The sequence below is a fragment of the Saccopteryx bilineata genome, chromosome 4 (assembly GCF_036850765.1).
Source record: "Saccopteryx bilineata isolate mSacBil1 chromosome 4, mSacBil1_pri_phased_curated, whole genome shotgun sequence".
NCBI classification, from domain to species: domain Eukaryota; kingdom Metazoa; phylum Chordata; class Mammalia; order Chiroptera; family Emballonuridae; genus Saccopteryx; species Saccopteryx bilineata.
The window spans coordinates 32,568,235-32,590,286 of record NC_089493.1 but is presented as its reverse complement, the minus strand read 5'-3'; the positions used below and the strand labels follow the sequence as shown (position 1 = coordinate 32,590,286).

The 22,052-nt window shown below is 49.3% G+C and overlaps 1 protein-coding gene across 1 annotated transcript; it reads right to left on the bottom strand.

The window, feature by feature from the left end:
• Window positions 1–2,178: 2,178 nt before the first annotated feature.
• On the bottom strand, window positions 2,179–7,617 carry ZFP36L1 (ZFP36 ring finger protein like 1). The gene is made up of 2 exons (XM_066278199.1): window positions 7,410–7,617; window positions 2,179–4,959 (listed from the first exon to the last, which is right to left on the bottom strand). Exons 1-2 carry the CDS (start codon window positions 7,464–7,466, stop codon window positions 4,000–4,002), a joined length of 1,017 nt encoding a protein of 338 aa, XP_066134296.1. The 5' UTR covers window positions 7,467–7,617; the 3' UTR covers window positions 2,179–3,999.
• Window positions 7,618–22,052: the final 14,435 nt, after the last annotated feature.

Below are 22,052 nucleotides of genomic sequence, written 5' to 3'. Positions count from 1 at the left end.
TGACCCTGTCTGCCCATTCAGTAACCAGTGCTTCATGCACCAAGTGGAGGCAAGCTCAGCTCTTGTCCTCCCCTACCTCCTCTCTGCACCTACGCTTTTCACCAGAGTACCACTGAGGAACAGCAGGTCCCAGCCTTCCTCTTTACAATGAGGCTTCCAGACCTAAAAAGGTAAACCATTGCTCAGTGGCCAAATTAGCTCATTTCTTTGAGCTTCTCCAAAAAACCTTTAGCCAAGAGCTGGACCATGGGTTGCAGGGCCAATGGCCATGAAAGCCCTGCCCACGGGCTTTTACAGGCCCCCAAACCAAAGACGCCCCAAAGTCTGTGGCAGGAGGTAGGGAAGTAGGCCTCATGCCCCAGGAAGTTGACTGACAAAGTCTGGCCTGGCCTTTCCTGCTCCACTTCCTTTTGTGTAGACCTTACCTCCAGCTCTCTGAAAGGCTCCTATCTGCTCCCCCGCCCCCACCCCACCCCACCCCCATCTGTAGATGAGCTCAAGGACATAGTTCCCCTGCCAACTGGGCTTACACCTCCCTGGACTCCCTACAAGCCCAGAGCATGCACTGCTGCTGAGACCCTTTTATCTTCTAATATCCTGGAAAAAGAATAGACCTGAGAAAATTCTGCCATTTCCTTTCCCAAGTAGCTTTGGACCTACCGGTATCTCCTCTACATTTAAGATCTAGATGGTAGAAAAATCAGGCTCTCAGGTAACCCAAGCTCACTTGGAGCACAGAGCTTCCCCAGGCCAGAAGGAGCCTTCCCTTGGCTTTATAGACCCCCACCGCCCCCCATCTCCAGGGCTTCCTTCGTTGTCACCCAAGGACTGACTCAATGCAGGAAATTCTGGGCAGGCAGTGGGTATGCTTAGTCCCCTCTGAACCCAGGCAGGAGCCAGGAAGTTAGATGTCTGCCATCTGCCCAGCTATGCCAGCAGGGGATGAGCTCTAGGTGAGTGATGAAGTAAAATATGCCTAGTTTGCTTTTAGTCAGAGGAAGCTCACAAGCCACTGCCACCATCACCCCCCCCCCCCCAACACATACAGACACAGTCAGTCCCTCAAGGGACAGAAGCCTAGGTTCACTCCAGTCCCAGAAGGCCGGCTCTTCCCCTTCCCTCCACCAAAACCTTTGTCCTAAGAGGTGACAGTCCCTTTTTTCTACCTCATGCCCCTGCCCCCCAGCAGGCACCTGCTGTCTTGGAAGGAGATGTTAACAGGGTGCATTAAGGGTCTTCCACAGCCTCAGACAGCCTGACTTAGCCAATGCCTTCTGCAGGCCTACGTGCCTTTGGCCAGGCGGAGGGAGGCAAGGTGGAAATCCCACATACTCCCTGCAAGTTTACTGAGTACAGGGAACCAAGGGCAGCTAGCTGAGCCTCAAATAGCAATATCCATCTCTGCCTCTCCAAAAAGATATCCTCCCAAGAACCAGATCTGGGGGTTTTAGGATCCAACCTTTCTGGTAAACAAAACATCCCCACTTGGCGGGCATCTGGCCTTGGCTGGGTTGCTTCTAGCCAAGGAGACCTCACCCTTCCCAAGATGACAATCTCCCTAACTCTGCATGGCAGGGTGTCTAAGGTAGTGGAACCTAAGGACGACTTCCTGTTATGCTGGCCCTTTTAATACCCACTTCCCCTAAACATCCCTCCCAGTACAGCACATGTCAGATCCAGGTGGACCCACCCCTGCCCCCAATGCCCTGTGATTGGGCCCACCACCCTGGATGCTCCCCTCCAAGCCTGCAATGGTCCATCATACTCCAGGTAGTTAGAAAGTAGGGCTTTGTGTTAATTTCCTGTGGGAAAAATGAGCCTGGAAGTATCCTAATTGCTCACTCCAGTCCAGGCTCACTGATGTGCCATGTGCTATGTGCCCCCCTTCACCATGTTGGCACCCTAAACATCACACATAGGCTGGGCAAAAAGTCTGGAAACTCTTCTGCCTCAGCAACCCTGAAGAACCCAAGTCCAGAGGTGGGCAAGGCTGGCCCCTCTGACAGCCAACACCCTGGGCAGGTAACACAGAAGTACAGGCATCTTTGCAGTAAACCTCCATCCACCCCATCCCTTCTCACACCCCAGGATCAACCCAACCAAGGGAGCTAGCAACACACAGCAGACAATCCTCCAAACTGAAACCATAAACCAAGTAAAACAGCTTCACACCATCAGTATTTTTTGGAAAAAAAAATGGGGTTTTATTGATTTTTAAACTGCAAATAGTCGTTACAAAAAGTTTTCTTTTAAATAAATTCACACAAAGAAAGAAATAGAAAGCGACGGTAGTGACCAGCAAGAAGAATAATTACATTCATCTTAATGTGTGTGCCAGTTCTGTTTGCATTAACATCGGAAAACTAAACCTGGAATCCAGAACCTCAAATCTGCGATCGGAATGTCTTGAGATGGGCACGTGGAAGTCAAAGGGTTTCTTTTTTTTTTTTCCCTTTTAGAAGCTATACATAAAGTTGTTTTCCTTCTGCACTGTCACAGAACTTCTACATACATTCTTAGTCCTAGCTGTGAAAGGCCTAAAGAGAAAGAAACTCAATTTGCAGTCCAACACAAAGGGGGGAAATTTCTAAAATAAATAATCCAACAGTTTTTTGCATTTTTTTAAATTAATTTTTCATTTTTTTAAAATAAAATAACCAAAAAAAAAAAAGTGTAAAGTTACAAAAAAATGTCGTTGAAGAATAATATATTAAAACTGTGGAAAAAAGGGAAAAAAGACACGTCACAAAATTTTAAGATTAATATGAAGATCATAATTTAACATAAAAGAATATATTCTATGGATTTGTCATCCCGATAAATATGAACAAAATTAACAAAAAAAGCATAGTTTGGCAATAAATACGTTTTTTGATAAGTTAAATAAGCTTTTTTATATTGATGTGCAGTGACAAGCAAAAATTTTGCTCTCCAATTTCTGAAAGTTATATGAAGTTTAAAACCCAGGGAAAAAAGCATGGCGTGAGTGCTCTAAGGATAGACCTACGGTATTCTAGAGCAAAAACCATTAAAGCTACTTCTACAGGAAATCGTTTTACACAGATATTGTATGTGGAATGAATACCATTAACTCTCACCCCTTACATGTATTTTTTTTTAGCTTTTCTCTCATTTTTTTTTAAAGATGTCACATATGAATTGGGGAACTTTAGCACCAAAATCAAGTCTCTCATAGTCCATCTAGCTTCCCCTTCCTCCCCACTTAAAAAAAGAAAAAGAAAAAAATTAAATCACAAAGTCCCACTTATGTCACAATCTTCATCCACTTTTTCAGTCTTCCTTCCTGTAGACCTTCACGAACCCAGGCAAGATTAAGTCAACAGAGGTTCAGGTCGGGAAGAAAAAGGTTTTGAATGTCAAGATAGGTTTCCCCAAAAACCCAAGTCTGGCAACAACTCTCCCAAGGGGGTATGAGGGGGTTACTGGGGAGAGGGGAGAAGGAAGTGTGTGGGAGACTGAAATAAGGGAAGGTGCAGTTGTATCGCCAGTGGAGGGAGCTGCTGGTCTGGGTACCCTCCCCCTCCCCCCTCCCCATGGGCAGAGGCTCTGGGAGGCCCACGGGTGCCCTCTGGCGCTGAAGAGGTAATGTAGTCACAGTGACAAAGTTAGATTACAAGGCACTAAGTTGCTTCTGTAAACTGTTACTGCTTTTTCTTTTGTGATTTGGCACTTAAGGCTTAAGCCGGAAAAAAAGGCATCTACTGACAAATATGGGACTTGTCTGTTATGCATGGTAAGTGGGCTAGAAAATCAAGGGGAGGGGGCTTCAAGCCAGAGGAAGCTACTGACAAATTGACTTGCCCTTATGTTAGGGGGATTAAAAGGGGGGAGAGGAACATTCCAAGGTTCTAAGGGAAAGAGGTTGAGCTTAACCTTGTTAATGTAGGGGTTTTATAGGGTAGGATAGGAAGGTAGGGTAGGGGATGTGGGTATGGGGCGGGGTGGTGGAATGGGTAGGGGGTCCCTCCCTACCCTGGCTTAGTCATCTGAGATGGAAAGTCTGCTGAAAATGGGCAGGCGTCTTGAGTTGTCCAAGGTGGGGGAGTCTGAGCCACTGTGGCTGCTGCTGGAGCTGCTCAGGTAGCCCTCCTGGTCCGAGAGAGAATCCTGAGGGCTGGGGGGAGAGTCAAACATGTGAGGGGACTCTGACATGGGCCGGAAAAGAAAGGTGGTTGGGGAGCCACCCCCAGGCAGCCCCATGCTAGGGGCAAAGAGGCTTGCCAGCTCCTGGCTGGAGAAGGCAAAGGGGTTATTGGTGCCATCAGGCAGGGTGGGTGAGGCCAGGAGGTCATCGGCGCTCAAGATGGGGGGTGGGGTGATGGATGTGGGGCTGTCCAGCAGCCCCGTGGCAGCAGCGGTGGCAGCGGCACTGGGAAACCCAGCAAAGCTAAAGCTATGCTGGAGGCGGGGACGGTCAGCGGAGAGGTCCCGGGCCCCCGCCAGGGCGCGGCGCTCCTCAGCATTGTGGATGAAGTGGCATCGAGGCCCATATGGGCAAAAGCCGATGGTGTGGAAGGTGCGGCACAGCTCCGTCTTGTACTTGGGGTGGCGGGTCAGGCTTCGGAGCTCATGGATGCCATGCGCGAACTGGCACTTGTCGCCGTACTTACAGGCACCATTCTCCTCAAAGGGGCGGCACAGCTCCGTCTTGTAGCGGCTAGAGTTGACCTGGCCACTCCCTGGCTGCTTCTGAGTGGGCAGCAGCCGCTCGCCCCCTTCTGAGAAAGAGCGGTCTCGGAAGCGGCTATCCCGAGAGCTCAGAGCTGGGGCTGGCTCACCCTTGAGGCTGCTGAGGAGCTGGTTCTGGTGGAACTTGGCGCTGGGCAGGGTGACTGAGTGCCTCCTGGGAAAGCCTCCACCAGTAGGGGTGCCCACTGCCTTCCTGTCCAGCAAGCAGCCCCCTGCACTGGGAGTACTGTAGTTGAGCATCTTGTTACCCTGGAGGGAAGAGAGGAGAGCCAGAATGGTTAGTGACAAAGGCCATCTATCCACCAGACCCAAGGAAGGTTCCCATTAATGGCAGTCCCCTGCACAATTAGAAATACCCACCTCCCAAGAACCATTCCCACCCCTGCCCGGCAAGACTCCCTTCCCCCCCATAGACCAGCCACCTGGGTTTACTTTGGCCCCATGCATTAAAAATAACAATAAAAATCCTGGCCTGTGTATTTGAGAAATTGTTTTATGCATGCACCCCATCCCAGGCAGACCCCTGAAATGGACCCCCATGGCCTGTCCCCAAAGCTACCTCTTGTATCCATGAAATTGCAACCTCTTGACTTCCCAAATAGATTTCTCAGCTCAAAATACCTCCTATCACTAAGACCTCTGTAGATTTCCCTTCCCTGTAGCAAACACAGGTAAACTTTAAGATTAAAATCCCCTTTTAATCAGTCCCTGCTTAGTTGACCACCCCCACCCCCAAATTGGCCTAAAACTCTTAACTTCCTCCTTCAAAAGTGTTCCCTTCCTTTGGCAACAGGTTTCAAGACTGCCTTTGCTTTTATCTTGCTAGGAGGGAAGGGTGAGAGGAGAAATCCCCTGTCCCCTTGTCCGGGGTTGGGGAGTGGGGAGGGATTGATTCCTGAAAATAAAACTCATGCCCCATGCTCCAGAAAGAACTGCCTTCCACAATGCTCTCCCCAACATTCCCTGGCCACCCCACCCCCCTCCACTGGGAAGATGCCTTTGCAATTAGTCTTCTGGCTCTGAGAGCAGGCTGGAATAAGAGCGCCAGTGTTTAATCTTTAACGCAAAGCTGCAGGTGGGAAGGAAAAGGAAAGCACAAAATCCCCCCACCAGCCTGCTTGCCAGTCAATAATGGATTTGGGGGGTGGGGGCAGAGCCAGCCACCAGGGGAAGGTTTCTATTCCAATGGGACCCTGGTCACCTGTCCAAAGTACACCCAAGATTTGGAAAGGGGGCTGGGGGGCGGGATGGCTTGGGAGCTGGCTGGCATGTAGGTGTCATTTTGCAAATTCTAAAGTTGGTCCCTTAGGATCAGCTGCAGGGGATCGGGGAATCTGTAACAGCAACCACCCCACAGAGAGCGGATTACAGGAACCAAGTTGAGAGCGGGTTCCCAACAATGAGGTTCATTTAAAAAGTCCTGCGGGGGGAGGGGGCCAGAGAAAAAGAAACAGATCAAAGAGCTGGAGAGCTGGGAAGAGAAGGAAGAGTGCAGAGAACTCCGGCAGCAGCCAGGGCAACTGGAGTTTGGGAAAGCGCAGGGAGGGAAGTAAGCTGAGATTCCAACTTTCTGATGTTTCTCTTCAGCTCCTCGGCGTCCCTGCGCCCCAACCCTGCAGCCTGGGGCCCTGGCAGCTGCGCGGACTGGCGAAGCAAGCTGGGAAGAGAGCAACATGACCCGACGTGTTTAAAGGAAGGCAAAAACACTTTAGCAATTAAAAGTTAGCCTAGCAGCTTCCCTATTTCTTTAGGGAGAAAACTGGGGAGCAAAAAAAAAAAAAAAATTAACATCCGTAGTCTTTTTTTGCTGTGTGCACTTAAAACCGCCCTCCTGGAACATTCCGAGTTTAAAATTTGCTTTTTCTCACACTGACTGGCAAACTACACGGCTTAAGGATGCCCCCATTAAATCCTTCTCCGTGAATACCCTTGAATTCAGACCGGCCTTTTCAAGTCCTCCCCCCCAGCCTCCATGTCTACGAGCCGCAATCCCCCCAGAAAACAAGCGGGTCTACCCAAGTCCCACTTTCACCCCAAAGTTTACAGCACGGTCCTCTATCCCAAGAGGAAGCCTGGCCAAGCTGGGGCCAACTGAAGCCCCACTGCAATTTTGCAAGATCCTTTTGAATGACAACTCTTGGCCTTTTTCTTGCAGATTCCCAGTCCCTTCAAAACAGAGAAGAAAATCCCCCAGCAAAACGTCCTCTGAGACTCACTTCCCCAAGGGAGTTCCTTTCCCAACCCCACAGGCTGGCATGTAGCTAAGGAGACTCGAACCCCTGTGGTGGCGGTGATACCCAGAGCACACACACCGGGAAACCGAGCAGACTAGCGAAAACTGGGGCTCAGGCAGCACGTGATCAACGAAAAATTGCCCCAAGTCCAAGCTAATGCCCCGCGTCCCTCGGGGAATCACGCCACGCAAATTTCGCTCCCCAAATACTCTAGTGTCTGGGTTACATTCCCATGCAGTCCCCGCCAGGAACTACTGAAACTCAAAGGGTGCGGAGTAGAGGGCCAAATTCCTTCAAACTGGGGAGGAAGCAGTGAATGGGGCGGTTAGAAAAGCACTATCTTGACTTCATCCTTTCTCCCCCTTCTTTTCCAGACACAAACTTTTGGGGGTTCTCTTTCTAAGGCAAAAGAGAAAAGGGAAAACCTGAAAAATTTTGAAAAACAAACGCTCTGCCCCACTTTACCTTGCATAAAACTTCGCTCAAGTCGAAGATGGTGGCAGACACGAGGGTGGTGGTCATTGTGGGTGCTCACACGGGGCAGGGACGAGATCTGGTGTGTCGCGAAAAGTCCCGGTGCGGGGAAGGCGCAGCCTCCGGCTCTCGGGTCAGGAGTCCCACTCGCCTGCTCCCGGGGCCCCTCGCCTTTCTGACTCTCTCCGGCTGCGGCGCGCGAAGCCCAATTTATAGTGAATTAGGAGAGGAGGAGTTTAAACTTATTTAAATGAGGAAGAGGAGGAAAAAAAGTTGATTGACAGACACTGAAGTTGAATCAGCCATGCGGTCAAACTCGGGGGAAAAAAAAAAAAAACTTTCAAAAGGAAGAAGGGGGAGGGGAGACGAGGAAAGAAGGCGAGGGAAAAAAAAACCCCACTCCGAGCCGCGCACTTTTTTTTCTTAAAGAGGAAAAGTTTCGAGTCCTCTCCCTGCGCTACCCGGCGCCCTTCTCTCCGGCCGCGCGCCCCTCCTTTGTCAGCCCCTGAGCTGGGTTCTGTGACATCACTCATTCCACTCTCTTCGGTATTCTTGTTGTTGTGTTGTTGTTTTTTGTCGGGCAGGAAGGCGGGCTCGACTTTCTCTTTTTGCAAGCGGGAGCAGAAGCCTGTCGTGAGCCCCGCTGCGGTTTCCATCTTGAGCAGATCTTTCTTGAAACTTTTCCGAGTGCCCTGCACAACTTACTCTTTTCCCGAGATGTCTTCCGCACTCGGATCCCCTCCGCAAACCAGGCAGGGCAAGGGGATTGGAAATTTGGGACGCACAAAGTCTTCAACTTTAGTGTTTTTTTCAGCGGGCTTGGGGTGCGAGATTCCCCCCCCCCCCCCGCCCCGGGAGGACCCAGTGTGGCGGGGGGTGAGCGCAGCACGATTTAGCGCGCTGCACCCGTCTACACTCGCGCTCCCATTGCAGCCAGCATCGTACGAGTCTAGGCGGGGGGCGGGGGGTGGGGGGGTGGTCGTGAAAAAGACCACCGCCCAGGCTGATTGTTTATTTTAGCAGGACTAGGAGTTTATTTGTTTCGCGCATCCAATTTTTACACTTTTTTTGTAAAGAAAGCCTGAATCCTCATGAACGCCCCTTCTTCCCCCCACCCAAACCCACCCACCAACACACAATTTTTAACGCACATTTAACTGTGGGCCGCCCCGAAACATACGCACGCACACACTAGACACTTGAACAATGAAAAAAAGTTACTTCGGCTAGAATGAAGGTAAAGAGATGGGGGAGGCGACACTTAACTTATTGTTTTTCCTCCCCCGCCCCCTCAGGAACGGAACATATGGCTTGTCACGCTGCGCTGTTGGGCGGGAGGGGGGAGGGGGGCATGGGATCCTCGAAACCGAAAGGTCCCCGATAGATTGTTACTTCTTTAAAAACTGTAAAACTATTTATTTACTGTTAGGTTGGGATGCCCCTCCACTCACCCAAATAAAAAGTTGTTAACGTATCCCCCCACCCTCCCCTCTCTGCGCCTTCGCGGGTGTGCTGAAGTGAGGACCCAGGCGGAAACCGCAGGGCTGCGTTTCTTTCCTATTCCCCCGCGTGCCCGGCCGCCTCCTCAGCTCTCGCACGTTTCTTCCCAGCACTCGAGGCCGCCGGGTCTGTTATGAAACTCCGTGCGCTGAGTGGCTAAGAGCGGGTTCCATTGCGATGTAATTAGGTCACCCCATTATGAGCACGTTTCTTAGGAAAGGACAGGGCGGGCCGAGCAGAGCGCTCGAGACGCACTCTCACCACCACTACAAACACACACATTTTACTGCACTTATTTATTCATCAACCTCCGGGTAAACGTAGGGAAATCTTCCAATCACAACTGTTTTATGAACCGGTTGATTTTCATCTTTGCGAAACACAACTTTTGCTGCAATCACAGATCTACGTGATCCCCAACCCGGTCTGCTTTTATTTGTCTTTGACTTATATTGATGGGCCCCATTTTCAACCTGGCTGCTGCCCCGTACCGCCTGTTGCTTCCCTCCCTTTGCTCCCATTTTGCTGCTTTTCTTGAAATCTGGCAAGCACCAGAAAGGGAAATAACTTCCATCCACCTTAATTTAAATCAATCAAACGTAAGGTTCTTTCTTAAAGGGATGTTTGCTCACTCCTCTCCCCAGCTCCAAGAAAGGGGGGGCAGTTTCGCGCAGTTTCTTGGTGATGAGGTAATGAGTTCCAGATTTCAGAACAGAGTAGGGTGCGCGTTAAAACCACAAGGTTAGTCGCGGCCTGATGTGAAGCTATTTCGGTTTTTATTCCTCCCACCTCCCCCCCCCCCAAAAAAAGGAAAAAGGAGCCCATTGGTCTAACTCTGGAGGGTTCGCGAAGCTGTGCTGAGGGGCGAGGAGAGGTGGAGAAGCGACGGATAAGGGGACCTGGGCGGCCCGCACCGCCGCTCCCCCTCTCCGGGGAGTGCCGCTTTCCCCGCAGCTGCGGGACCGGCCAGAGGACCAGCACGCGGCCTCGGCGCCCCGGGCTAGTTAAAAAGCCCCCCCCCCCAAAGAGAACGCGATTCCTCGAATTTCCTCCGCTTTTCCGACTCACGGAGGGCGCTCCCCTCCCCCTCCCCCGGGGGCGCGGGCCCCGCGGGGCGGCGGCTAGCCTGGTCCGCTCGCCCCGGAGTTGTTTACCGGCCCCGCCGACCGACCGGGTTTGTTCCAGCTCCCAGAGCCTTCCTCTATAATTAAACCCTTTTTTTAATTGTCGGGTTGAAACGTCATTTCGGGGACTTTCCAAGGGTAAGGGAGCCGAGGGGAGGGAGCGAGCCTCCTTAACCCTTCGTTGACCCAGCGTCCACGCCGCGGCGGGCCGGGAGCAGCGTCAAGAAGGGCGGAGAACGTGGGGATCCGAGGGCCAGAGCCGGCCAGACCCCACTGAGACGTGCTCGGCAGGTGCCCGTTGGGTGGTGGGAACGGCAGAGAGCCACTCCCGGGCCGGAAGCGCAACGGGCGGCGTGCGCGGCCCTCCCGCCTCCCGCTCTGCTGGCCGCCCTCGGCCCCTCACCGCGCCGCGCGCAGAGGCCGCCCCTTCACCTGCACGGCCGCTTCCGACTGGGAGGCGCTGGGCCAGGTCCTGCGGCCCGGCCCGACTTCCGGTCTCCCCGCGGGCAGGGCCTCACCAGGTATTTTTGGCTTGGGGGTATGTATTAGGTTTTGTCAAAGGGGGAAAGTGAAAGTCCTCGGATTTAGGGAAACGCGGTGGATATATTCATTGACCAATCTGGACCCTGGGCGCACCTCGAGGCAGGTGAGAGTGTTGGGGTGCTGGGATGCCGACCTCTGGACCGCAAAGCCTTTTCCCCAAGAGTCCCCACGGCACTCCCTCTCTAGAGTCCCCTCCTGGCCCACGTTGCTGCGCAGGACCTGCCTGTCGTGGAACCCTGCGAAGTTACAGTTACTCCCTGGCTTCAGGTCTTTTGCAAACTCCTCCAAATTCTTTGGCTTGAGCCCCGCCCTTCCCCCCAACCTCTGCTACTGGAAACCCTGGGACAGCGGCAAAAATCCCTGGATTAGATAGAAGGAGAGAGGGCCAAGTGCTGCCAGAGAGGTGCCTGGTTTAGATTGAGCTAGTGCTTGTGGAGTGCAGATTCCTCAGCTTGGACCCAGGCCCAGTGAATCAGACGCTTTGGGGTGGGGCCAGGAATCTGCATTTTAGTAAATTTCCTGCCAGTGACTGAAACTCTAAACTTTGAGAACTCTGTGGTCCAGCAGCATATTGAAGCTGAGCTGCTCTGGATCCAAATCTTGGCTTCGGGATAAGACACTGACCAAAGCCTCAGTTTCCTTATCTCTAAAATAGGGATAATAATAGGCCTGACATTGGCCAGTAAAGTGCCTAGTTTCATGCCTAACTGACATCTTTAATATGCATAGCCACTGTATGTACACTAAACCATTCTCGGGGCCTCATTACACCACAAAAATTCTGGTCTAGGAGTCAGGAATCTTGGATTCTAGACCTACTCCACCTCTGGTCGACTGAATCTTTCCATACTCTGCACTTCAGTGTTCTGATCTGCGGAGAGGTGGTGTTCAGACATCACTTTGAGCAGAAGCACCTGGAGAGCCTTTAAGAATATATATGTGGCTTGGAATGATTCTGCTTCAGTTGGTCTGGGGGTGAGGCCCAGCATTTGTATTTTTCAAGCTCCCCAGATGATTCTAATATGAAGCCAGGAACACTAGATTCAGTTATTTTAGAGTGGTGATTCTCAACCAGGCGTGATCTTGCCGGAATTCCAGTGAGTATTTGGCAATGTCTAGAGATGTTTTTGGTTGTCACAACTGGAGGAAAAACCACTCCTAGAGATAGAGGCTGGGGATGCTGCTGAACACCCAGCAATACACAGGATAGCCCCCCTCCAACAAAAAGATTTTTCTGGTCTAATATGTGAGTAATACCAAGATTGAGAAACTATAGGGGTTCTTTCTAATTCCAAGCTTCCTTCATACTTAGTTAAGCTCCATCCCCACCCTCCCTCAGGCCTTTCTACATATGGCAGTCCAAATGATCTTCAAAATCTAGATCTGATCTTGTGTTAAAATTGCCTAAAACCCTTGGTACCCATTCCTCTTAGAATAAAAACCAAACTCTTAGCCTAGAAAAATCTGATTTTATTACTCCAGCCTCCTCCTCTTCCCCACCACTACCTCTCCCAGCCCTCAGGGCACTGCTGTGTGCTCTAGTCAGTTTCAGATGAAAATGAACAATCCTTCCTCTTGCCCCAGGGCCTTGACACATGCTATTTTTTATCAGAATTGAGCTTCCTTTGGCCCAAATTCTAAATCATTGTATAGAACCCAGCTTCAACAAAACTTCCTCAACCATTTTTGGTACCTCCATCCCCCATCAAGGCAAGGTATATGCTTTCTCTCTTATGTCGTCATGGACTATTTATTTCCTTCAAAGTTATTTTAGTTTGTGAATATACATTAATTCACAAACATTTTTAATTTTTAATTTAACATACAGTGAAATTGACCTTTATTTGGTATATAGTTCTGTGACTTTTCACATGTGAATGAATTCATGTAACTACCACCATCATCAGGAAACAGAACAGTTCCATCATCCCTTTGTAGTCACATCCTCCCCATCCCTTACTCTGTCAGCCACTATGCTATAATTTTGTCTTTTTCAGAATGCCATATAAATGGAGTCATACAGTCTGTATGATTTCACACAGCATAATGCTTTTCAGATTTATCCATATTGTTGCACGTGTTAATAGCTCATTCCTTTTGATTAAAGTAATATGTCACTGTATGTGTATATCACTAGTTTTTTATCCATTCACTTTTTGGAGGACATTGGATTATTCCAATTTGGGGCCATTGTAAGTAGAGTTGCTATAAACATTTGTGTACAGATTTTTTGTGGGAACATAAATTCTTATTTCTCTAGGTTCAATTTAGGAGTGGGACCTGACCAGGTGGTAGCACAGTTGATAGAGCATCGGACTAGGGCACAGAGGACCCAGGTTCGAAACCCCAAGGTCGCCAGCTTGAGTGTGGGCTCACCGCCTTGAGTGTGGGGTCACTGGCTTGAAGCCCAGGGTCACTGGCTTGAGCCCAAGGTAGCTGGCTTGAGCAAGGGGTCACTCGCTCTGCTGTAACCACCACCCTCTGCCCCCGTCAAGGCATATATGAGAAAGCAATCAATGAATAACTAAGGTGCTGCAACAAGGAAAGAGATCTCTCATCTCTCTCCCTTCCTGCCTGTCTGTCCCTCTCTGTCTCTGTCACAAAAACAAATTTAGGAGTGGGATTGCTGGGTCTTATCATGAGAGTATGTTTTGAAATTTATAGAAAACTGCCAAATCATATTCGAGAGTGGAGATGCCATTTTATTTTATTTATTTTATTTTTTTGTGTGTGTGTGTGTGTGTTTTTCTGAAGCTGGAAACGGGGAGACAGACAGTCTCCCACATGCGCCGGACTGGGATCCACCCAGCACGCCCACCAGGGGGCGATACTCTGCCCCTCTAGGGCGTGGCTCTGCTGCAACCAGAGCCACTTTAGCGCCTGGGGCAGAGGCCAAGGAGTCATCCCCAGCGCCTGGGCCATCTTTGCTCCAATGGAGTCTTGCTGCGAGAGGGGAAGAGAGAGACAGAGGAAGGAGAGGGGGAGGGGTGGAGAAGCAGATGGGCGCTTCTCCTATGTGCCCTGGCCGGGAATCGAACCTGGGACTTCTGCACGCCAGGCCGATGCTCTACCAAACCGGCTAGGACCGGAGATACCATTTTACACCTCCAACAGTGATATCTGAGTTTCCAATTGCTCCACATCCTTACTTGCACTTATTACAAATATTGATCAACTTATAACCTATGCAACTTATGACTATTCATCTTTATGACCACAATCACTAGCCACAACTGTTCCATGTCTGGCAGCGCAAGCGTTGCCCAGTTGGGCATACAGCAGTGCGGACCAGCTTCTGGCAGCACTACCATCTCTGCGTGCACCATTTCAACTGTTATCCCAAAGTCAATTTGTGTTTTGTGTCTTGGATATTTTTCATCAAACCCCTCCCAAGATGTCTACGAAGAGGAAATTGTCTTTGCAAATATTAAACCAGTTGTACTGGTAATGCAGGGTTTTACTTAAACCTGATGAATATAAAAATAAGAAACAAAATGGTGTAGAGATGATACAAATGGCATAAAATGAACAAAGAAAACTATGATATATAACAATAATGAAAATTATGATAAAACATGACATAAGATTTTTATAACATCATTTCACAGTACTGTACTCAACTTACGACCAAATCGTGTTACACGACCGGTCTGTCAAAACCAATCATGGTTGTAAGTTGAGCACTAGCTGTATAGTATTTTTTATTTTAGTCATTCTCTAGGTGTGTAGTGGTATCTTGTGGTTTTAATTTGCATTTTTCTAATGGGTAATGATGGTGAGAATCTTTTCATACTCTCATATGTCCCCTACTGAAATTCCTGTTCAAGTCTTTTGCCCGTTTTTTAATTGATTGGTTGTTTTCTTACTGTTGCATTTTAATAGTTCTTTAGGTATTCTGGTAGTTTGCAGATATTTTCTCCAGTTTATAACTTATTTTTTCATTCTCTCAATAAAGTATGTTTACAGAGAAGAAGTTTTTAATTTTGATGAAATCTAATTGATCAGTTTTGTCTTTTCTGCGTCACGCTTTTGGTGTCACAGCTAAGGACTCTGCCTAACCCTCGGTCATTAAGATTTTCTCTTCTCTAAAAGTTTCATAGTTTATATTTGATACATCTATGATTCATTTGAAATTAGTTTTTATGTAAAATGTAAGATTTGGGTTGAGGTTCATTTCTTTTGCCTGTGGATGTCCAATCCCAGTACTGTTTATTGAAATGACTATCATTTTTACATTGCTTTTGCACCTATCCAAAATCCAGTTGGCCGTATTGGTATGAGACTCTTTATTCTGTTCTACTGATCTGTGTGTCCATTCCTCTGCCAATACCACAATGTCTTGATTATTGTGGCTTTATTGAAGTCTGAAAATCAGTGGCATAATTTCTCCAGGTTTATTCTTTCTTTTTATTTTTATTTTTTGTATTTTTCTGAAGCTGGAAACGGGGAGAGACTCCCGCATGTGCCCAACCGGGATCCACCCAGCACGCCCACCACGGGCAGTGCTCTGCCCATCAGGGGGCGATGCTCTGCCCCTCCAGGGCGTCGCTCTACCGCCCTAGCACCTGGGGCAGAGGCCAAGGAGCCATCCCCAGCGCCCGGGCCATCTTTGCTCCAATGGAGCCTTGGCTGCGGGAGGGGAAGAGAGACAGAGAGGAAGGAGTGGGGGGTGGAGAAGCAAATGGACGCTTCTCCTTTGTGCCCTGGCTGGGAATCAACCCGGGTCCCCCCCCCCCCCCCCCCCCCCCGCACGCCAGGCCAATGGTCTACCACTGAGCCAACCGGCCAGGACCTCTCCAGGTTTATTCTTAATTTTCAAAATTGTCTTAGCTATTCCAGTTCCGTTGCCTTTTCATATGAATTTCAGAACCAATTTGTCTATAGCTACAAAAGAAATCATACTGGGATTTTTATTGGAACTGCATTAAATCTATAAATCAATTCAGGAAGAAATTATATCATTACAATGTTGAATCTTCTAACCCATGAAAATAGTAAGTTTATTTATTTAGTTTTTTTTATTTCTTCAGTCAATGTTTTACATATATGCATAGCTTTTAGCATGCAGATACTATATATGTTTTGTTAGATTCGTACCTAATATTTCTCTTTTGGGGGTAACTACAGTATCATAATTTTTTAAAATTTTAGTTCCCATTTTCTCATTAATAGTTTATAGAATACAGTTGATTTTTGTGTATTGCCATTGCTTCCTATAATCTTACAAAGTCACTTTAGCCATAGATTCCTTGAGTTTTGTTTTTACATGTTTGCTTTGTCTTTTAACATAAACAATCATATTCTCTGCAAATAGGAGTAGTATAATTTCTTTCTTTCAATATTATGCATTAGATTTCTTTTTCTTGCCTTATTGCTCTGTTCAGGACTTCCAACATGATGTTGTATGGACATGGTGAAAGCGAACGCCTTGACTGCAGTCTTAGAAGAAAGCTTTCTGTCTTTCACTGTTAAGTATGATGTTAGTTGCCGGGTTTTTTTATAATCACTTCACTTTTCCTTTTTTTTTTAGAGAGTCAGAGAGAGGGATAGATAGGGACACACAGACAGGAACGGAGAGATGAGAAGCATCAATCATTAGTTTTTCGTTGCGACACCTTAGTTCATTGATTGCTTTCTCATATGTGCCTTGACCGTGGGCCTTCAGCAGACCGAGTAACCCCTTGCTTGAGCCAGCGACCTTGGGTCCAAGCTGGTGAGCTTTGCTCAAACCAGATGAGCCCACACTCAAGCTGGCGACCTTTGGGTGTCGATCCTGGGTCCTCCGCATCCCAGTCCGACTCTCTATCCACTGCGCCACCGCCTGGTCAGGCATCACTTCACATTTTGACATCTCCCTTTCTACCAGGATGTATGTGCTACAAGAGCGGGCTCTCTCTACTGTCAATTCATCCCCAGTGACTGGCACGGTGCCTAGCACACAGTAGACCCTCAATAAGTAATAATTCTCTACTTAAGTAACTTAGCCATAACCACAATTCTGTGTGACACAAAACAGAGAGACTTAGCTGAACATGCACAGATATCACGAAAAATAACCTCACAATAATTACACCAGCAGAATCAACTAGGTGTTGGCTCTGTGGAGTTGACAATTTTAAACTGTTGAGCACCTGTAGATCAGCTTGTTAGCAAGCCCTACTGTGTCAAAGCATTTATCTATGATAAATAGATGACTGCAGTAAAATAATTATTTTAGATTGAGAGCATTTCATTCCCAAAGGGAATTTAAACAAAAAGCTCTCAGCTCTGAAAAACGGGCTTTCAGGGTAAAGAGGCCCACTGCTCTGAAATCTTAGGCCCTCAGACGGGTGGGGTTGTTTCGCTAAATTTATTTCAGCCACTTATAGAAACAGAAGGGGGAAGAAGGGGGCGGCTGCTTGCACACCAGTCCTGGCTCTGGGGTATTAATATCTGCCAGGTCAGGCTTTTATTTGGGTTTTGTTTTACCTTTTGGGGGTGGGGAGGCGGCAACAGGAATATCTCACAGCTGCATGGCTCACGCTGCGGTTTCCCACCTTTCTCCCTGCACACTCTCCCAGAGGCACAGCCAGCCCCTCCTCGCCTGCCTCACCTCCCGAGGGCTCTCCGTCCCCTGAGTGCCAAGCACCAGGCGGGCGTCCTCTGCAGCCTTGGCCCGGCACCGATGAACACCAGGCTGTCTCCCGTTCCCAGATGGGGTCTGAGCATGAACAGAGAGAGAAACTGAAATGGAAGTTGAATCCGTTTTCTTCCTGGCACAAGTGTGGGTACAGGGAGACTGGAACCTTTGTCCCCCGCCCCCACCAGAACCCCCTCTCCAGACCCACAGCTCCACCCCCAGCAGCTCCACTACTTGAATTTGGGGGTTGTTGGAGATGAAACCCAGGCCTTTTTATCCCTGTGTTCCTCTTCCTCAGCCTCCCCAAAGCACTGACCACACCGTCTCAATTTCTGATACCTGAACTGTCTTTCCTGTCACACCCACCTCTGCCTCATATGTAGAAAAAGAAGCTAAATGAAACCGCCATGTTGATTTTTAAAAACCTGTTCTTGTTTGAAACCCTGGGCTTGCTGGGTCAAGGCACAATGAACAACTAAAATGAAACAACTATGAGTTGACACTTCTCACTCCTCCCCCCATTTTTCTCCTCTGTCTCTAAAATCAATAAGTAAAAAAAAAAAAAAAAAAAGGTAATAAAAATCTGTTCCAGTGCTGAATTTGGAATGCTTTGTGGAGCACAGGTTAATTAGCTCCCCTAGATGGGAAACTCAGGCGCAGGAGGGGCGTGGCAGCAGATGGGTGAGGTCAGTGTCACTGGCTGGCACTAGGCGGCGTCTCCCGGCCCTGAAAGGACCAAAGAAAGACACGGCCTTGTGTCTGGGTCTTGTGTCTGGAAGCGTGCAGTTCTGTGGCCCTTGTGTGAGGGCAGGAAGAGAAACCATTCAAGGAAGCTCAAATCAGCTGGGCTTAAGGTTCGAATCATGACATGAGACTATGGGGAAGTACCTCACACAGTGCCCAGCCCATGGGACCCTAACAAGTGTTGGTTTGGTTCCTCGGCAAACTCTTGGGTCACCAAGACAGACAGGAGCATCGGCCCTCTCCACTCCCCAACTTCCCACCCCCCACTGGTCCTCGGCACAGGGACTCATGGGAGGGCAGGAGCTGGGGAGAGGCCCAAGGTGAAGACTCCAAGGGGGGTCTTGCTCCAAACTGCCCCAGCATAATCAAGGGTATAGCACATACTTATAAACTGTAAAGTGCTCACAAGCAAATTAGCTTCCAGTTTTGTCCAAGTACCAGCCAATTTGCATTGGAATGATCCTCCAGCCCGGACGGGAGCAGACTCCACCCTGGGGAACTGCTCCTTAGAGAAGCAGGACCCACCTCCCCAGCCAGAGAGGGGATCAGACAGTTCTTGGAGGGTCGCCACAAAGGCAGCCGGTGGAGGAGAGAGGATGGATCTTTGCCACAACCTTGTGACTCCTTTAGATCTGAGTTTCTCCTGCCAACTGCACCCTCCACCCCAGGGGGGGACGCAGGCCCCCAAACCAGGGCCTGCCCTTGTCTGACCAAAGGCAACTAGATCTGCTGCAGCTGTTCGGTGAGAGAACAGGCTCTCCCAGGGACCAGGGAAGCAGCTGGAGAAAGATTCCTGCCAGCCCGGGGGGTGTAAATATTTATACAACGTGGTGCGTGGGAAGAAGGCAGCAGAGGGAGGTCGCAGGAACACGGCGGCACCGAGACCGCAGGTCGAAGGAGCCCGTGCTCTGGCCTCGGGTGGGAAGGGCAAGAGGTGTCTGGGATCCCACTCCACCTGCATTCCTCCCTCAGAGATGCCAGGTCCTTACCCGCAACTCTCCTGGCAGAGCAGAGGGAAGAACTTAGAGAAAAATGTATCGCCAATCCCCTAACTGGTCTTTCTGTCTAGGGTGGTCCTTGAACCAGAGATAAACCAGATGGCTCCTGGATCTTACGATTCAGGGTCTTAAAGAATACTGGCATCCAAGAGTTGGACTCCAGGGTTGAAGGCTTAGATAAAAATATATAATATTATAAGCAGAATATAAAATATATTTTATGAGCAAAGATGTCTCTCAAGCATCTATATAATCAATAGTACTTTTCTAAAGTGGCAGAGAACATTGTGCATTGATGAAAGTGGCGATGAGAAATGGCCAAAGAGAAGGTGTGGAGAAGGTGAGGGGCCCTGAGTGGCACTTCCAGAGAAGCATGTAGCCGCTGTCATCACAGCCTAGGAAGAGAATAGCCTGATGGACATCCACCTGGTGCTCTTGGGCCCCTCTCCCCCAGGATGTGACCCATGTCCAGGAGAGCCCCGGGCAGAGCAATGATTCATCACCCTCCCCCCCCCCCCCCCCCCCAGGCTTGCTGAAGACTCAGCCAGCGCCCAATGCGTTGACGCCCCTGGTTGGGAAGCAAGCCTGGACTTGGGGCGACAGCCAGATGGACTTCAGTCGATTTGCCTCAGACAGCTGGGGAGCAGGGCTGGGACACTCCTTACCCCCCTCCCCGCCACTCCAGACAAGGAGGTGTGCGGCTGCAACTTCTAGGATTTCTCTGCCACCACGCCCATCGAGAAGTGCCACCTGCTTTTATCAGTACCAGGGCTGACACGCAGGACCTCCCGCAGGTGGGGTTTGTGTTGCTTCCCAGTGGCCAGGAGCCTTTAAGATACTTCACAATTATCAGCCTCTCCCATTCTCCCTGTATCCTGAAAGCACACATTGGCCAGTTGTGGTGGGGCATCAAGAAGAAGGACAGAGGCTGGAAAACTGCCTCTGTCTCCTTAGTAGACAGCTCCAGATGTCCAGGCCTACCTCAGCCAGAGATGAAGGATCAGAAAGATAACCCAGACTTTCCCAAGAGGCAGAGCCCATGTATCAAGTCATCCTTCCCTCAGCACAGAGCTTTACAAGTGATACATGCCCAGGGGGTACACCTCCCTGGAGCCCAGCCTTTCTGGGTGGAACCTAGTGAATCCCCCACCTGTATGCCCAGAGAAGGGCAGGGTCTGTGGCCTCCCTGAGCAACGGGGCCCAGGCCCACACAACGTGGAGGAAACGCCATCTGCCCCAGCCCTCAGCCCAGGCCTGGCAGATGATGTCAGCCTTGGGGGGCGGGTGGGAGGAGACCCGTCTTCAGAAAGAAGCTCCTCTTCCAAGGACACCAGGGCCGGGGGAGACTCTTCAGATACCCAGGTCCTCTTCTGCCACCATGGCGCTGCCTGCCGGCTGTGGCCTGCTTCTTGCCAGCACTGCTTAAACAGATGAACAAGAATAAAAGCCTGTGTGGCCCAAGGAAATCTTTAGGGGAAAGAATTGAGGCTGAAGAAAAGGGGCTGGGGTGTGTGTGTGTAAGAAATAGGAGAGGAGGGAAATTCAGGAAACAGACAAAATAAACCATCCACGAATCCAGATGTAAAACCAGGAGGGCCAAAAGAAAAGAAAATTTATGCTAAGAAAGGAGAGTGAGGAGGGGAATTGAGAATGAAAAAGAAAAGGGGGCAGTTATAAATATTCTTTATGCAAAGAGAGAAGAATGTGAAAGCAAACAACACCAGAAAAAAGAAAAACCCAAGAGATAAAGAGGCAGCAATGAATTTAAAACAACTGCTTTGACCCTCAACCAACCACATTTATTAGTGTTCCGAGTCTTCCTGCTTTTTGTGGATTCCAGACTCGTCTGACCATTGAGCAAGGACCGTCCTAGAAATGCAAGCTCTCCATTAGCCCTTGTTTTTCCTACAATTCTCCCAACTGATTCCAGCGTTTGGTATTTTGCAGAGTGAGGGCTGATCTTCCTGGGACAAGGCCAAAAACCGTATCAGTCCACCCCAGTCTGGTGGCTTCCATCCGGGTGCCCTCGAGAGGGCTCGCTGGAGAACCTGAGCAGGAGGAGGCCTGTGGCAGGAGAAGCATCAGGTGGGATGTAGCTGTTTCACCAGCTCTGCGTCTTCCAGGGAGGGGCTTGGCTTATCCAGCCTCCTCTCTGTGGACCCAGGGCTAAGCCAACCCACAGATACACCATCCTGGAACAGCAAGGAGTCTTGGAAGATTGGCATACCAAACTCTGTGCAAAGCCAGAGGTCCCAGCAAGTGCCACTTTTGGAAACAACTTAGATGATTTAAGTTGATTTCCAGGCATTGCCAAGAAGATCTAAAGAATAGATACAATTTTCCCAAGGCTGTGATTGGCAAACAGTTACTTGAAGTTCATTTTGTGTCCGTAAACTCCATGAGCACTTAGATGCTGGTTCCGTTCAGTTTCCTTCCAGCCCCTTGCAGCCTAACGTTGCTTCTTTCCTCTGTGAGTTAGCCAGGGCCTCTCTCCTCTGTGTTTGCTTGGGCTTTTCCATTCCCCTTACTTAATCAAACCCACCTCTATCTACCTCTGCCCACTCTTCTATTTCTCCAGGGCAGCAGGAGTTGGGACAAAGCTGAAGCAAACCAAGGCAAAATCGAGAAGCAAAGGCAGTTAAAATGCAAGTGAGTTTGGTTGAGCAGCCAGCTTTGGCGTGTTCAGGGTGTCCGCAGTGTGGGCGAGGTGGGCTCCTAATGGCCAGAGACCTGAGCCTCACCGCAGCGCCTGAAACTGCTTCTTCGAAGTTCAGCCAAGGGAAGCCACTCAGGCTGAACTCTGATCGACTGGGACAGAGAAAATGGTGCCCGTGCCAGCCTTTCTCCCTCTAAGAATTCTTAAGTACTTGACCCTGGTTCTGTACATTCTGTAAGTCACATTTTTTTCTTCTATCAAAAATTGATGTGACAAAATACAGAGAAGGGACAGGATAATGTCTAGGTTGTAGCCTTGGATACTCAACCCAGTTTCTTCCCATCCCTCCTAACCTTTAAACCTGTCTCAGGCATGTAATCTATGACTCAAACTATTATTTACCATGAAAAAAAGATAAACCAGGAAATTAGAGGCTGAATGACCTAAAAT

Excerpts from the sequence above, each read along its gene's own strand:
- ZFP36L1 (XM_066278199.1), bottom strand. The coding sequence starts at position 7,466 with ATGACCACCACCCTCGTGTCTGCCACCATCTTCGACTTGAGCGAAGTT. Across the intron at positions 4,960-7,409 it reads TGAGCGAAGTTTTATGCAAG|GGTAACAAGATGCTCAACTA; the intron begins GTAAAGTGGGGC and ends TCTTCCCTCCAG.